We start from the raw sequence: 18,739 nt of genomic DNA on the forward strand, positions 1-18,739 counted from the left end.
GTAGCATTTTAAGAAAGTATTCTAATTAAATTGAGCTGACAATGAAGGCAGGGCTGATAAATCTTTCCTCAGTAACATAAATACATGAAACCTTGTGCAGGTGTTACCACACACAAAGAGTACAAAGTAAAAAGAAACTCAAGCACACACATAAGCTGAACTGTTTACTATATAGCTAAGATATGGAATCAACCCAGATGTCCCTCAGTGGATGAATGGATCAAGAAAATGTGACACACACACACACACACACACACACACACACACACACACACACACACACACAGAAATTCTATGCCTCCATCAGAAAGAATGGCTCTGTCACATTTATAAGAAAATGGAAAGATTTGGAAAAAATTATATTAAGTGAAGTAAGCCAGACCCAAAGAAACAGGCTGCATGGTTTCCTTCATTTGTAATAAATAGAATATGTCTATAAATCTATAAATTAATCTAATGCAGAGCAAAAGACAAATAATTATACTTAAACACAATTAATTAAACAGCACTCTGTTTAAAGGAGGATATTCTTCAATGAGGATCACAGTGGCTCAATAGCTATGTGCATATGACCATATAAAATGATGCTTATTGAAATGAGCTCCAAGAAATGGAAACAAGGGTTTTTTTAAATTGTACTCTTTGTGGTTCTTTTTCTCCCTTTATTTTATTCCCTTTTAGTCACTGTATTTGATTTCTGATCCTTTGTCTTGTATATAAGTCCATCTGATTTGGGAAGGGGAAGGGGAAGCACAGAGATGGTGGGACAAAGGATGGACCAGTTTATCAGTGATACTACACAGTATGTTGGAAATGAACTATAAAACTTGAAGAAGAAGGGGGGGTGGGGAGGGCAAAAACTGGGAGAAAATGAGGGAGGGGTGACACTGTTCAGAAAGAAATGTACTCACTACCTGACTTACGTAACTGCAATCCCTCTGTATATCACCTTTACAATAAAACTTAAACTAAAAAAATAAAATGGCAAAGAAAACTCCAAACATGAGCAGTGAGGAGTGGCACAAACTTGCAATCCTAGTACATCCTAGTGGACGAGGTAAGAGGATAGAGAGTTCAATGCCAGCCTGAGTTCAGTGAGACCCTGTCTCAAAAAGAAGTCAGGTTCCGAGTTCAGTCTGAGGAAAATTAGAAACTCTCAAGAAAGGTTCTCAAGAAAGAATACCCTTGTATTCCATTTTAGAGATTGCCATCAACTTTCTCAGTATCTCAATTCTCTATAATTCAAAACTTTTCCAATGTTTCTAGGAACTCTTTTATCAATGTTCTTCCAGAGAATGTTACCAGCCCTTGCAGACTGAGTTGGAGAGCCATCTACTGGCCTAGTGCTATGCAAACATGCAAAAAATGATATGAAGTGAAGTAAGTCAGGTCCAAAGAAACATAGGTCCTATGGTTTCCCTTATTTGCAATAACTAGTATGGGACAAGCAGAAAAGGTCAAAAGCTATGTACATATGACCAGATAAGATGGTGTTAAGTGCAATGAACCTCAAGAGAGGGACACAAGTGTTTTTTTTTCCTTTCTTACTATTGTTCCTAACGTATTTATAATGTACCAGGTGATTTTTTTTTTTTTTGTTTCTTTGTATGTTCCTCCCCCACAGTATAATCTCTATTTTCACTGTATTTGATGTCGGTGCCCTGCATCTCTAATTTGGGGAAGGGAAAAAACAAAATGCTTAAATAGGGATACAGGTTGACCCACTGTAACAATGAGATGTACAAGACACTATGTTGAAAATGAACTTTACATTTTAGGTGGGGAGGGAGAGGTGGGGAGGAGTGTAGTTGTGGAGCTGGGAGGGAAGGAAGGGTAAGGGAAAAACAAAGGAGGAGGTGACAATGCTTGATAGGAAATGTACTCATTACCTTGTTCATGTGACTGTAACTCCTCTGTACAGTATTTTTCCAATAAAAAACATTTAAAAAATAAAACGTTCTTGCCTCAGCTTACAGATTCCTTTTTATAGGTTTCTGTTAATATAATTACCAGAATTGCACTGTATTTAATTCAAGCTAAACACTCAGAATGAGGAAGTTATAAATGAGAAAAAAATACTTCTACTATAAAGACTATTATCAAAGCAAATTATACTAGTTATATAACATAGAAATGCCACTTTCAAATACTATTAATCTCAGTACTATATCATTAAGCTTCACTGTTATGTAACAAAGGTTATAGATCATATAATAGTGAATCATTTTGATATGTTGTTAACTAAAGTGTGCAAAGCAAGCTAGCTAGGCCCTCTAGTCATTTGCTTTTCAGTATATATTTTTTCTTTATTATCTTTAAGTAGTTGTTGTACAAGGAGTTTCCATTTGACAAAGCAGTTTTTGAATACAATATATCTTGATTAATGTCATCCCTCAACATTCTCATCCATCCCTCCTCCCCATATCCATCCTGTTTCCTCTGTCTTCTTAATTTTGTAGGTTATACATGTTTTTTTGTCTGCATTTTCCCCTTTCTCCATCTACTCCTTTTCTCACTAGACACAACCCCACCCCTATTCAAATATAAATAATGCTTGAAAACAAAATAAAAATATTCTACTTCAAATGACTTTTTATATTTAAGAATAAAGATACTAAAAAAGAGGACAAGAAAAATATTGAACAAACAGAAGTATATACCACCACAATCAGGCTTTGCTTTTAATCCCAATTTAATTTTTTTAAAAAGACCAATGGTAGGCTGGGAAGTTGGTTCAGTGGTAGAGTGCTTGCCTCGCATGCATGAGGCCCTGGGTTCGTTCCACATAAGCAGAAAAAGCCAGAAGTGGTGCTATGGCTCAAGTGGTAGAGTGTTAGCCTTGAGCTGAAGAACTGAGAGACAGCGCCCATGCCCAGAGTTCAGGCTCCACAACCACAAAAAAAAAAAAAAAAAGACCAATGGTGTGTTTTTTTCCTCCTTTTGGAAAAAAATTATAAAACTTGTGTATAAGAAGATACAAATTAATATGGGTGTTGGTGGTATAGTGGTTAGCATAGCTGCCTTCCAAGAACATACAATGAGTTTTAAGAAAATTTTCAATGGAAAAAGTAATCACTGGAGAAGCTCTTCTAGGTGTATATACAGGTGCTTAAGGCCTCAAGATCATATGTCTGTATTCCCATTGGTTTGGACTTTCCTTAGGGGCCAAAAATAACTGTACAACTAACTGTACATCTTCTATTTCCAGGGCCTACTACTGCCTTACCCATAGTGAATGTTAACACATGGAAAACGGATGGCTAACTTGCTTTCTTATGCCCTAGTTCCTATGCCATAGTTCTACTTCTATCTTTTTGTTGCTTAAAGAGTCTAAAACAAACTTTCCTGCCTGTGCTAGCTTAAAACTGCGACCTTTCAATTGCTGCCCCTAAGTTGCTAGGATTACAGGTGTAAGCCACCAAAACCCAGCTACAAATTTAATTCTTATTTGATAGCTTAGCTGATTTTCTTCTTGGAGGTAGCTAGTAACTAACCCAACTGTTCTAGTAACTAACCCAATTACTTGCATTTTATTTAAACTTACTAGAAGGGCAAAATCCCCAAATTTGATGACAAAGGTGTGAACATGCCTGGAGTTAAAGAGGTGGGGGCAGGGGACTCACACACTGTTCCTAGATGACGATTTAGCAATATCAATCAATACAAGTCACAAATTCACACACAATTTCATTTGTGGAGATTTAACTTACAAAAGAACTAGAACATGAGAAAATTACTTTATGTATTTTAAAGTGTTTTTTTAATAAATAACCCTAAATAGAAAATAACTCAAATGTTGGTCAGTTGAATACACTATGCTCTCTTTATAAAGTGGAAAATCATGCAGCTGTAAAAGCAAAGTGGTTCTGCCTATGTAATTATAGGGAGATAAATGATGCATCTTCCATTATTATATGTAATATAAAGAAAAAATAAGATGTCAAACAATATATAATGTGGTGCTATTCGTAAATATAGAAAATAAAAATGCATTTGTATCTGCTTACAAAAAGCAGCAACTCTACAAGGAGGCCCCAGAAACTGAATCTTCTGTATGTGTGTGGGAAGGGAATGAGAATGGAGCACAAGGGAAACCATACTTGAACAGCTTTTCCTACACATATAAATATGAACAATTGAATATATTAATTCAAAACAAATGAATATATTAACTCAAAACATTTATTTAAAATGCCTTCATACAAGCTAAGTCTATAATTAACACAATATTTAAACAAGAACTGTAAAATCTTCTGTAGGCTTACCTGTAGACCAGTCACGTAAGAATCTTCACAATTCACATAATGTCCTAACATGGCATGTTGTGCCCGCAGTTCATTATCCCTTATCCTCTCATGCAAGTGAGTAATTTGTTGCTTCTGCCTAAAAGACACAAATTGAACTTACATTGTAAAAAAATATACTTTTCTAAGAAATAGTTATAAACAGAACTTTCAGTATAATACTGTCAAATAAGCATTTATATTATCAATTTTAGAAGTGATAATAGGAATTCTTTACAAATCACACTATGTGAGATGTGAATTACAGTAAGTTCACTTATACTGTGGAGTACTTTTGGTATTTTTTAGATTGTAGTCATTTGAAGTCATGTTCTGCTTTCTTTTCTCTTATTATCTAACATAATGATTTCTATTTTCTTAGTCTGAAATTCTATTGCCTTTTAAAACTAGAATACAATTTAGTTATAAGAAGGGATTTTGTTGTGGAATTTCTATACATAATTAATATTTACCCCACTATTGTTTTATTCTCCTTCCCTTTTAAACCATTTGTTTAAGTTTCGTTATTCTATTTCCATATATACACACTAGGTCTTCCATCATAACCAGCCCTCTTCACCCTTTGGTTTCCACCCCTTGAACACTCCCAATTTTACACTCATGCCATTTTTTTCAAGGTCTAGATTGCACTTATGAGAGTAACGTGCTATTTGTTTTCTGAGTCTGACTAATTCTCCATAGCATGATTTCCAGTTCTATCTTTGTGCAAATGGAGTATTATTCAGCCATAATGAAGAATAAAATTATGTCATTTGTAGGAAAATGGATAGGAAAATGGGTATAATTGGAGATTATCAAGTTAAAGCAAGTCTGACTCACTAAGACAAATACCACACATTTCCTCTCATGTGAAACATATAACTTAAACAAAGGAATTACTGGTGGGGGATGAAAAAGGGTGGGGGGGATGAACATGAACTGTACACTCAGATAAAAATGTCATAATGAAGCCATTAAATTTCTTTTTTAAAAAAGGAGGACAGGCTAGGTGCTTGTGGCTCACACCTGTCATCCTGGCTACTCAGGAGGTTGAGATCTGAGGATTGCAGTTTGAAGACAGCCTGGGCAGGAAAAGCCATGAGACTTTTATCTACAATTAACCACTTAAAAACTAGAAGTGGAGCTGTGGCTCAAAGTGGTAGCCTTGAACAAAAAGCTCAGAGAGCACCCAGGCCCTGACATGACCGACAAACATAAATCTAAAAAAGGAGCACAGGAGGATGATAGAGTGATAGAGGTGGTAAATATTATCATAGTACACTATATATGAATATATAGATATATCACTATGAATTTCCTTCCTTTGCACAATTAAAATACAGTAATAAAAATACTACTAGGGGTGTGGCCTAACTTATAAAGCACCACTTGTCTAACTATCACAAAATCCTTAGGGCAAAACTCAGTACCGCAAAAATAAATAAATAAAATTAAATAAAAACCATGCTAATGAAAAAGCAAAATAAAAATTCTAAAAAAATTCTACATGAAACAGATGAATTAGAATGTCATGTATTTAACAATAAAAAACCAACTAATGTTTATTGCATACCTAACACAATAAAGTGATTTTTACTCCACACACACTGCAAACTTCAAGTAATCAGAGTTCTCCTTTACACTGTGAAGTCCATCTACTAATAGCACTAGCTCAGCTGTGTCTGTAAGAGTTTTAATGTTCTGATAGAAGCAAGTACAGTAATTTACCCTTATACCTCACCTTGTTAACTTAGCAGCAAAAGCTGAGCAATCTGAAAGTGCAAACTGTTACAACACTTACTACTATAAAAACAGCTCAAGCTAACCAGTAACTGTGATCTCTTTTCTATTAAAATAAGGTCACTTTCTCTGAATGAACTTCCTGCTATGAGCTAGGAAATTTACAAGAGTCTCTTCTGCAGGGAGCTCACAATCTATCAAGTAGAGATGTGCATTTCAACATAATTACATATACTAACCATGTATACACATGGCTTCCACTCTGCTATTGGCTATGCTGCTTCGAAGCAGTACATTAGGGTTTTTTTTTTAACATTCAATCTTCATGTTTATAAAAATGGATGAAAGAGGGTAGCTGCCTAGAACAGAGGCTTCAGAAAACTTCATTTTCTGTTGATATGATCCCTGGATAGAAACATTATGGTATAAGAAGCCAAGAATGCCATTCAGAATTGCATAAACGGCTGCGGTGACAAATGTAAAGAACAAGAAAAAAGGTTTCTTTCTTTTCTGAGTGGCTATAGAAATTAGCATATAGCACTTTTTTTCCCCCAGAAAAAAAATTTGAAACACAACATTCTTAGCAGTTATTTTCCCTAAAGACTGGCTCTGCTTTGACCTGATTACCGAGTTTTACCTATTTTAAGGGTGAAAAAATATTTCTCATGTAATTGTGGGAAACTTATTATTTTCAAATATTTCAATAATATCCAGCATATCATAAATGGACTTAAAAGGTAACAACAACAATGCTATATCCCAGAGCAGAGAGTTCACAGTCCTTATTTTGGGGGTGTTCTACCCTACTGGATACCAATTCTAGTGTGAGAGCTTTGGTCGGTATCACCAACATTTTATATCTTATTGTTAAAGAATAACAACTTTATTGACCAATGACCTGAGGTCATCCATTGGGGATGTTCAAATTTTTTATTTTTAAATATTGGATATGTTTTTCTTCCACTGTTTTATACAATAACAAGTTCATTGATTATAAAAATTTATAATATAGTTGTAACCCCAAAAATACAAAGTTTAGTTAAAATAGTAAGTGTGACAGTATTCTTTACAAAAGTGTGCACCATAATTATCCTTCTTGTACTATTAATGTCTCCTTATTGTGTGATGTTTTGTTCCTTCTACTGTCCAGAAGCAAAGTCTACTGGACGCATGACCAAGAATACAGTTGAAATGATGTAGAGACAATTCTAAGCCAAACCTCAAGAGAGGCTGTATGTATGTTTCACTCAGAACCCTACCCGGTTACCTCATGAACAAACCCAGATTAGCCAATGTTAAATTAAACTACATGGAGTTAAAACCAAGCTACCCAACTGAGGCCATCCTAGACCAACCAGTCCCACATGATCTGCAACTCCTATATACACACAAAGGAGACAAGGGCACTGCAGCAGATGACCTGCCTTTGTTTGACCTGCCAAAAAGACTGGGCATTAGCTAGATTGTCACTTGACAGTCCAGAGTGCTGACCAACCCTTCAAGAATGCTTCTTGATGCCATCCTTTTGAAAAAGAGTGGACAGAATGTGCACACAGAATTGGTAATGCCTGGGCACAGAAAGAGTGCAAGATAAAACTCAATGATTTCTATGAATGTTTACTACAACAAAAAACGATAACGCACATGCATCTCATCAAGATGCAGTGGTTTAAGCTAACTGAGGAAGAGGGGTGTATTTCCAGGGGGAGAACTCTGTATTCCTCTTGCAGAACTGCTTACCAAAAATCTCTTCCTCATAAAAAAGTACTTATTTTAAGTATATACAGTGAATTCTCTGTTAAAAATACACATCTAAAAAAATTAAAAATTAAAAAAAATACATATCTAAGCAGAGCACCAGTAAGTCATGTTTGTAATCCTAGCTACTCAGGAGGCTGAAATCTGAGGAACATAGTTTGAAGCCAGCCCAGACAAGAAACTCTGAGACTCTTATCTCCAATTAAACACCAAAAAAAGTTGGAAGTAGAGTTGTGACTCAAGGGGTAAGGACAGCACCTAGGCCTCAGTTCAAGTTCAAGGACTGATGCATATGTGTACACATGCACGCATGCACTCAAGCTCACACACACACAATGTATCTATTTAGAATGACTCATATGTAAGATATACCTGTACGAGGAACTCATTTTAAATCCTTATTTATTTTATTGAGACAGTCTCATTGTGTAATTCAAGCTGGCCTTGACTCACTACATAGCCCAGGTTTGGCCTTAAACTGGCGATTCTCCTGATTCAGCCTCTCAACAGCTGGGATTATAGGCATTCACCACTATTTCTGCCCATTTTGTGTTTTTAAATAGCTTCCTCCTAAAATCAGTGAAAAGGATCTTCTAGAATCTTCTTTTCCTTTATCAGGTATGGAAGTATTAAGTTTTAAGCATATATGACATTCTAGGATTTGGTCAAGATGTTGGGAACAAAAAAAAAGTCCAAGATGTTACAATCTTGTTTACAATCAATACATCTTCTTTATTATTGGCTCAACTTCCAATCAAAACCTTTTAACCACTAATAAGTCATGATTCAATTTTAAGACTAAAGTCTTAAGCAAAATAAGCAATAAGAATTCAGAAAAAATCCTCTTCCAACTATTTTCCTATTATCATAATATTTAATGTATTTAATTATCCCAAAAGTATACCTAAATGATGTAGAAACAATACATATCAAAGCTCATATAACATAGTAGTGCAATGGATTATCAGAGAAATCATGACACTGTTGAGTATTTATTTCCAAGAGCTAAAAAGTTTTGGAATGTCCCCCAAACTTCCGTAATTCTTACTGTAAGTAATTTGCTTCTAAACATCAGTTATTTCCATCCTTTAAGTGGCTTCAGACCTAATATATATTAAAGGAAAACACTAAAGTCGCTTTCCAACTTGATAAGACTCCAAAAGTTAAACAGAAAGACACTACTTTATACTTCTGATAGTGAGTTAGCATAGCTAACCTGCTGCATTGTACAGAAAAGAAGATGACCATCCTAACAATGAATTACATTCAAGTGAATGAAGATTATGGAAATCAGACACATGGATAAACCAGTCCTCCAGAAAGGAGATGATGAGCAGCATCAATGTATTACAAGTTTTATTTTCAAATGCTATATAATTAAAGAAAGCATTTTTTCCACTAGTTTACACTTCTATATGCCTGAAATACTTCATAGTTAAGAAATTTTGACTCACCGATCAATGACAATTTCTTTCTGCCTTAGAAGTCCTTCTTTTATTTTCAGCACAGATTCCCACTTACTGAAATCCTGAAAGCCAGGTGAGTAACTCTGATGAGATGATCCAGATAAAACCTGCATGAATATGTTACACTATTAATATACTAACAAAGTGTTGCACAGAAATATTTATTTACCATCTAATATTTCCCACCAACTTTCATTAAAACATTGAGAAAACTGACTTTTAAAGACTAAAAATCGGGGCTGGGAAGGTGGCTCAGTGGTAGAGCACTTGCCTTGCATGTATAAGGCCCTGGGTTCGATTCCTCAGCACCACATAAGCAGAAAAAAAAGCCAGAAGTGGTGCTGTGGAAGTGGTAGAGCACTAGCCTTGAGCTGAAGAGCTGAGGGACAGCGCCCAGGCCCAGAGTTCAGGCCCCATGACCGGACCCTAGCCCCCCCCAAAAAAAGACTAAAAATCACATTTGTGAACACTACATAATGCAAGAATTTTAGGCAAGTTCCAAAGTAAATATGTAAGTCTAATGAAGAGTTGGGGTAGGGGCATGGGGTCAAGTGATAAGGTAACTGCATAGCAAGTCTAAGGCCCTGAGTTCAAACCACATATGCTCAAGAAAAAAAAAAACTTAAGCAGTAGAGAAAAGAATGATAGTAATAATATTATCTACAAGGTTTTATTCTCATTACTTTGGGATAGTAGGAGCCTTTTAAAAATGAAAAATTAATAATTGTTTCAGGAAGGAGTACAATAGAAATAAATTATGCTCACCTAGACAAACATTAAATGATGATGACAAGGAAATAAATGCTACATTGTTAGAATTTAAACATTTTGTACCTTGTGAATATGTATATCCTTAGAAAATATGCTACTATGCAAATGATTTGGATTACATGCTTTATAGGCTGAGGAAAACTTACAATACTTTACTAATATCAATTATCAAGTAATATGCTTCAAAACTTCTGATAATTTATTTTTAAGACAGCAACATCTACCGTTTTATTGCTGATAATGGTAATCTGTATCTTCATTCTATTGTCTTTCTTGGTGTAACTAGCAGTTAGTCAATTTTACTCATCTTCTCAATTATATGTTTTTTTCTATGAAGCTTTCTGCCTATTTTTTTTAAGGAAATTTTTTTTTGTGTGTGAAAATACTGTACAGAGGGGTTACAATTGCATGGGCAAGATAATGAATACATTTCTTATCAAGCATTGTAGCCTCCTCCTTTGTTTCCCCTTCCCATCCCTTCCCAGCCTCCCCCGCCACCACCAAAGTTGTAAAGTTCGTTTTCGACATGACAACTTGTACTTCTCATTGTTATAATGGGTATTTTTTTAAATGACTTCACCGATTTGTTTTTACTTTTCATTCCTTCTACTTGTTCTTGTTTTGGGTATGCTAAGATCTTTCCCTTTTTCTTCCTTCTTCTCCCCAGTACTGGGATTTGAACTCAGGGTGTTTTGATCTTGCCAGACAAGACCCTCTACCCCTTGAGCCATGTCTATAGCCCCAAAGACCTTTCCCTTTTTTGAATGTAACTTTCTACCTCTATACTGATATATCAATAATATATATGTATATATATACCACAAACTTGATATTTTCATTAATGTTAATTTTAGAAGTATACTGTCTAATTTCAGTAATTCCAAAAATTGATGGTAATCTGGAATAAAATGGAATCAAATCACACTTTTGTTTTTGTTTTTCATGGGGCTTGAACTCTGGGCTTGGGCAGAGTCCCTGCATTCTTCAGTTCAAGGCAAGAGCTCTACCGTTTGAGCCACAGCACCACTTCCGGTTTTCTAGTGATTCAATGGAGATAACAGTCTCATGGACTTTCCTGTCTGGCTTTGAACTGTGATCCTCAGATCTCAGCCTCCTGAGTCGCAAGGATTACAGGCATGAGCCACCAACAGCTGGCCAAATCACATATTTTTAACATTGTATTTTATGATAATTCTATGCTAATGCAGATATCTTTTATTTACAAATAATAACAATAAAATTATTCTAAAAACAATTCTGGGTAAATTTTTGCATTAACAACACTAGAAGCAAAAAGAACTTGTAAACACTGAAATACCTAATGTGCATTAGCAAAAAAATCCTAATAACTAATTATGGTAAATGTACACAGTAAAACATTAATACTCCAGACAAAGGAGGAGGCTATAATGCTTGATAAGAAATGTCTCATTATCTTGCCCATGTAATTGTAACTCCTCTGTAGTATTTTCACAATAAAAAAAATTAAAAAAAAGAAATGTACTCATTATCTTGTCCATGTAATTGTAACCCCTCTGTACAGTATTTTCACAATTAGAAAAATAAAGTTACTACTAATAAATACAATATAAGAACACCAAAAAAATTAATACTCCAAAGTAAAAAATAATAGGCCCTTTATAGTACTTGCTATGGACAAAATTTAGAGAAGACTCCTAAAACAGAACCATGTTCACTCAATGATAAAATTACAACAGTGGAAATGGATGAGATACTTGCTGGATGCTGAAGATATAGACTGAGAAGAGGAATATATAGACTGAGAAGAGGAATAGATAAGATCTATTGGGTATTGATAAGTTTATAGCTAACTATAGTGGTAGTTTTGAGTGCTATGTGTGAGAGAAAAAAAGGATGGCATTATTATTGGATTTAAAATTAGTATAACTATGTATTTTACATGTTAGATCTCAACAACAAAAAAAAAACAGAATAATCACAGAAAATATACTTCATATCACTCAGATATGCTAGAGCAGAATACTTCAATGATTCAAGGCACACTATGGATGTTGGAATGAATTGTCCTGGCTATAATTTCCAATTTCTTCACCACTTTGGTACTGTCCTACATCTGCAAATATTCGTGAGATAAGAGAAAGGTCATATGAAGTAAATAACCTACATCAAGAACAGAGTCATCAACAACCTATGAGTTGGCTTTTAAGAGCTGTCAACATCTTAGGAGAACAAAGAAATTTCTATTATGGTAGAGAATAATCTACTCCATTGGGTAAAAAAGTTATGTATAGTCAAGAAAACCTTTCCCATATATCTTATCACTAATATATTTTCTGCAAGCAGATGGAAAACTAAGAATTTCTATTCATAAAAACATAATTGCCTATGAGCGACATACCATTGGGGAGTAGTTACATATTGATAGTAATGTACACATTTTTACCAAATCCAAAAGGCCTAGGTACTGCTTCACAGAAAAATGTATCGAAATTTATTTACTGATGGTCTCCTATTGTTCTACTTAGAATTACAAGCAATGAGTCATGTTTCTACATGACTGATTAATCTTATGAAAGTTTTATATATATATATATATATAGCACATAAATAAATATCCAAAGAACATGAAATGTAAATATAATTATAAAGGATAATAATGATTTCAGCAAATTTTAAAATGGAACACAATTATATAGGTTTTACTTTTGTAAAAAGCTATTTTATAGCTAGATTTGGATGTTGCCAAACTTGGAGAGAGGAGAATAATTCTCATGTAGATATTTACTTTAAAATGCTTAAGATATCTAAGTTTTTGTGGTTAGGCAATACTGATTTACGACCCAAAGAACAACAACACTACTATATGCAACTCAATTATAGAAATTTACTGGAAGTAGCTCATTCTATACTCATAATTGACAATTCCAAACACATATTACTGAGGTCAAACCCAGATGCCAAAATATATCATTTAGTGGACAAACATGCTTCTAATAAAAGTTTACTATACTGCAGCTGAAAATAGCTCAAAATTCTTTGGCTTGGACAAACAATGTTAATTTTAGATACTGCAGTGCTACTGCACTTAAATGGAATACACCCTCTGCAGTTCTTCAAGTTTGTTATCTTTCTCCTTCATTTGCCTTTGTCCCTTAGCACATGCATCACTCACAACATGTCAAATAGCACTGCAAATCTTCCTCTACTTCCTAGAATAATCTAGCTAAGAGATAGTTTACAAGTGTTTTTTGGCCAGAGAATGTGATAGCACACCAAAAAACCACCAAAATTCTTAATGCTCAGTAATGAAAATGCACTACAAATAACAGAAATAACTCCTTTTATTCGCCAAAAAGAACATGTTTTATAGTATTAAAAGCCATGATTACTTTGCTTACTATGATCATCTCTAAATCAATTAATTTCCCTGCAAACAGCATAATTTCATTCTTCTTTATGGCTAAATAATACTCCATTGTATATGTATACCATATTTTTGACCCATTCATCAGTTGTATGGCATCTGGGCTTTTTCTATAGCTTCACTATTATGAATGGAACAGCAAACACGTGTGCAATTGTCCCTTTTTAATCCTAACTTAGATTTTTTCAGATATATGGCTAAAAGTGGTATTGCTGGGTAATATGGTATGTTTTTGGATATTATTATTTTTTTGAGGAACCTCCACCCTAGTAGCACAAGTTTACATTACAATCCACAGATCTTTTATAAGGGTTCTTTTTCCCCTTCATTCTTCACCAGGTTGTTGTGTTCGTGATGACAGCAATTACAATTGGAGTTAGATGAAATCTCAAAGTCATTTTGATTTGCACTTCCTTGATACCCAGGAATACTGAGAAATTCCTTGTGAATTTACTGACCATTTATATATCTTCTTTCAATAATTTTCTGTTAAGTGCCCAATTATTAATTTAGTTATTAATTCTCTGGGAATTAAACATAACACAGGATTATAATAGATGTTATATAGACATGTAATATACATGTTTAATATACATATTTTTAATTACAGGACCATTTGAGGGGACTGATTGTGGGGAAGAAAAGAGAATGTGTGAGAATGAACAATATGAAATACATCTAATCTGTAAATGCAGATAGCAAAATAAAACTTACTGGAAACTGTTAAATATAGGTTAGCTGGGATAGGAAAAGTGAGGGTACATATGCAAGTGTAAAATACCATGGTGAAACTCCTCTGAACAATTAGCACACACTAAAAAATAATGAATGACAGTGTAAAACAGGTCCTATCTTGGGCGGGGGGTGAGTATTAGTGGTAGTGGAGAGGGTGAAGGAGAGGAAATTGGATCAAAATTCTAATAAGGCTGGTTGAAACAGATTTGGAAAGGAGGAAGGCAGGAGGGGTGATCAAACAGTGACATGGGGAGAAGTCTGATTCAAAGTACACTACATGAATATATGGACACATCAAAATGAACCCTTACATCAATGATAATAAAATATGGAATACATATAAATCTCCAAAATCTTTTTAAAGTGACTGTCAATCCCATCACATGATTGCAATCCTATTTCTGGTCCTGAAGACCATTTACTACCTCTGTTCACCTGAAAGGCAAATCAGAACAGATGGTTTATGTCACTGTGCTGTTCTATGATAGCTTTTAACTTGGAAATGTATTAAGGAGGAAGAACAGCTTTACTGAAATGTACCAATGTATCATGTACAATGAAATGTATCATGTACAATCCTCAGTAATTAAGGTGCTGATAAAATGTCTACCTTATTAGTAAACTTAATAGTTCTCTGCTTAAATGTGAATTTCACATATCAACATCCATTTATAGAACCTTCCATTCAGTAATATCAGGGTTAATTTGTACTTTCACTCTATAAAACTTGGTAGCTAAAGGACAGATTTATTACATATTAGAGGTTTTCACCTGAAATTTTGAGTTTTGAATGTTCAACATGTATCAATGAGCCAACAAGTTAAAGAAATTAAGTACAAATAAAATCCCAGATTTTTAACATTAATCATTAGAAGTCATCTATAAAATCTGAAGGCCTTTATTTTCATTGCTGTCTTCCTTTAACTCATGCTTTTAAAAGCTCACTTATTAATGGCAAAGTAATATTATAAATATCCATTAGCTCTAAAAATACTACAATGAGACTTCTAAGGGTAGTAAACAGTACAATGAGTTTAGAAAAATGGAAATCATGAGACTATGGGAACAAATATTTATATTTGGTAATCTGCACTTGATCCTAAGAGAATGTAAAGTCCACATGAAGGAAGAGTCTAATATTTCCATTTTAACAAAATAGATGATAGTGCCTCCTTAAAGACGTGAGAGACTGAAAAAGGCTCAAAAGCTGAGGTACCAATATATTTAATATATTTAATGTTTCTAAAGATTCTCTAAGAAGTTGCTGAATTACTGAAATTAGAGTTTTCTTAACAATGGGGGCATACAGAATTTTGAAGTAATTATCTGGAGCTCTGAAGGGCTTTGTTGCTAAATTTTGTTTTCATAGTATGTTTTCCTTTCTTATTTTGATTTTAGTTATGTCAGCTTCCTTTGTAATAAATAGCCAGTTCTCTTAGAAACTATAAGTATATTGCTTCCTAAATGTGCTTATTGACTTTCAAGTTTGAATTTTTTGCTCTCCTAGTGTTATATTGCTCTAGTAGTTAACTTCTAAAGTGTTTCATTTTTATATTGGTTGTTCATAGAAGCTACACAGTATGCTATTGTTCTTTTATTGTTAAGGATGTATATCATAAATTTTACAAAATTTGTACACAACTACATAAGTCCTTAAACTATCTGGCTTCTCTTGATGTGAGTATGCTTTCCCCATTAATTCCTAAAATATTGAATAAGATAATCGGCCTGGAACTCACTTATGAAGAAATATGTTTGGGTTTTCAGACACCTATCAAAATAGTTCTAAAAGTGAATTTACTCCTCCAAACTGCCTTTTGAAGTTACTTTTTCTTATACTTGACAACTTCTGTTGTCTCTTCTCTATTATCCTATCCTAGAGAAAGCGTTCCTATCTTCTCAGTCTCATACCACTACTCTGATTCACATTTTTGCCTAAATGTTTTCCAACCAATACTTCAAGTGACTTAAACAGCTTTAAATTTTATGGTAATTCTTCTTAAAAATATTAATAGAAAATGACTCTCAGAAGTTAAATAAAACCTAGTAGGTGCCTTTAAAAGAAAAAAAACTCCCTATTTTTGCTATCCTTGAGGTATTAGGTGAATAAAATGCTTTAATCACTACTTAGCATTCATTTCTTCTCAAAAAGTTTCCAGGAAAAATAGGTATATCCTGAAACTCTCTTTGCTCATCTGACAAATTCGAGTTTAAGTACTTATTATAAGATTACATATATCATGACATACTTTATAAAGATAACAGAAAAATATTGTAGACATCTAGGAGGCTGATATCTGAGAATCACAGTTCAAAGCTAGCCCAGGCAGCAAAGTCCCTGAGATTCTTATTTCCAATAAACAACTCAGAAAATCTGAAGGTGGAGCTGTGGTTCAAGTGGTAGAGCACTAACCTTGATCAAAAGAAACTCAGGGATAGTACCCAGTCCCAGGACCAGCACAAAAAAAAAAAGAAAAGAAAAATATTGTAGAGAACACATAAAAATGTCTCAGAACCACACCAAAGCAAAGAAATAAACCAAAATCCAAAATAATCATTACTTTGAACAGTAAAGAATTGGGGCAAGAGCACAGGGTCACATGTAAATTTGTTAACAGATGGTCTTTTATGGGGATAGGAATTATTCCTGTGCTTGAGGCAGGATCTCCCTATGTAGCTCAGGCTAGCCTTGGACTCACCATCCTACCTCAGACTCACAAAGGCTAGTATTAATAGGTATGTAGGTGTGTGTCACTATTATGCCTGTCTCTGAGCTTTGGTTCTATGTGGGGATTTCCTGGAACTTCTTACTAAAAATAATAATAATAAATCTCTTAAGATAAAGTAAGTGTTGATATATCAAATAGAAAAAGCAGGCGGTCAGCATGGAGCAGGCTATTAGGCTCAGAGGAGTCAACGCCTCTCAAAGAAGCAGGCTCTGTTCAAATATGGATCTGCCAAGTAAGGTAGCTCACCAAGTTGGCTTGCTGGCTGTCACTTTGAGCTCCTAAAGGCTGCTACCTGTACATACCAGCAGAGCCACAGCTGAGGTGGATTTTTTTGAAATATCTCACAGGAAGAAACATCAGGAATGGCAGAAGTGAGCACTCAGGTGATCAAAATAGTCAAAGGCTGGAGTTAGGAACTACAGGTAATGGGTGATGAGGTCAAAGTTCAGTTTGACATCTGTTGAATTCGATTTATTGCTCTCAACACCTTAAAAAGGCAATAGGAACAGGAGTCTGCAATCTATAGCATGTGGGCTAAATGTGGGCTGCTGCCTTTTGTGGTTTTTAAATAAACTTTTCATTTTAAAAAAGAATTTAGGGGACTGGGAAGGTGACTCAGTGGTAGCGTGCTTGCCTTGCATTCATGAAGCCCTGGGTTTGATTCCTCAGCACCACATAAACAAAAAAAGCCAGAAGTGGTGTTGTGGCTCAAATGGTAGAGCACTAGCTTGAGCTGAAGAGCTGAGGGACAGCGCCCAGGCCCAGAGTTAAGGCCCCATAAGGGGGGGAAAAAAGAATTTAGGCTAAATTTTTTAAATTGAACAAATAAAAGATGGCTATTTAGAATCCAAAGGGAAAGAATACAACTTTTTTTTGGGGGGGAGGGGGGAGTCCAGTCATGGGACCTGAACTCTGGGCCTAGGCGCTATCCCTCAACTCTTCAGCTCAAGGCTAGCGCTCTACCACTTGAGCCACAGCGCCACTTCCGGCTTTTTTCTTTTTTCTTATGTGGTGCTGAGGAATCGAACCCAGGGCCTCAGGCATGAAAGGCAAGCGCTCTAACACTGAGCCACCTTCCCAGCCCCAGAATACAACTTTTTTAATTGAGAAAAATAGCTCAAATCAGGAAGCACAGAATTATACAGCATGCCCTACCTTCAATTCTTTTGTTGTTGTTGGCTCGTGGGTTTTTGGCAGAACTGGGGTTTGAACTCAGGGCTTTGTGCTTCTAGCAGTCACTCTGCCACTGAGCCACACCCCCAGCTCTTTTTAATTTTATATTTAGGGAAGCCTTTTGCATTTTTGCCTATAGCCACCTTGAAACTAACATCCTAGTACACAGGCTATCTCATGAAGCCAGGATCATAAGCTGGTTTATTGGTTGAGACAGGAAGTATTACTAGTATTTTGTCTTGGCTGGCCTCAAAAAACCATGGTACCTTTCAATCTCTACCCCGCAAGTAGTTATGATTTAAGGTGTAAGCCACCACACTGTCCTTTCTTCACTCTTGGAATCCAGCACAAATACGTACTTGGTTATTCTTCTCCTTTACCAGGAAAGATAGCACTGGTAGCTCATGCCTGTAATCCTAGCTACTCAAGAGGCTAAGATCTGAGGATCGCAGGGCCAGCCCAGACAGAAAAGTCACCATGAAACACTTATCTCCAATTAACCACTCAAAAACAGAAGTGGAGTGTGGCTCAAAGTGGTAGAGCGCTAGCCTTGAGCAAAAGAGCTCAGGGACAGCACCCAGGCCTCAAGTACAAGCCTCACAACCAAAAAAACAAAAAGATTATTTACATAATCACATTCTTCTCCTCCCTACAGTAAGCTCTAAAAACAGGATAAGG

The 18,739-nt window shown here is 35.1% G+C and overlaps 1 protein-coding gene across 2 annotated transcripts in view; it reads right to left on the minus strand.

The window, feature by feature from the left end:
* Cep85l (centrosomal protein 85 like) overlaps positions 1-18,739 on the minus strand; it is a 93,464-nt gene that overhangs the window by 32,775 nt on the left and 41,950 nt on the right. For both annotated transcript variants that reach the window (XM_070015326.1, XM_070015325.1), the window contains exons 4-5: positions 9,236-9,354; positions 4,266-4,383 (exon numbers count right to left, since the gene is read on the minus strand). In XM_070015326.1, coding sequence (XP_069871427.1) covers positions 4,266-4,383; positions 9,236-9,354 — 237 coding nt within the window. The remainder of the gene's footprint in view (positions 1-4,265; positions 4,384-9,235; positions 9,355-18,739) is intronic.

This window comes from Dipodomys merriami, unplaced genomic scaffold (genome assembly GCF_024711535.1).
Source record: "Dipodomys merriami isolate MVZ:Mamm:240054 unplaced genomic scaffold, mDipMer1.0.p SCAF_112, whole genome shotgun sequence".
NCBI classification, from domain to species: Eukaryota; Metazoa; Chordata; class Mammalia; order Rodentia; family Heteromyidae; genus Dipodomys; species Dipodomys merriami.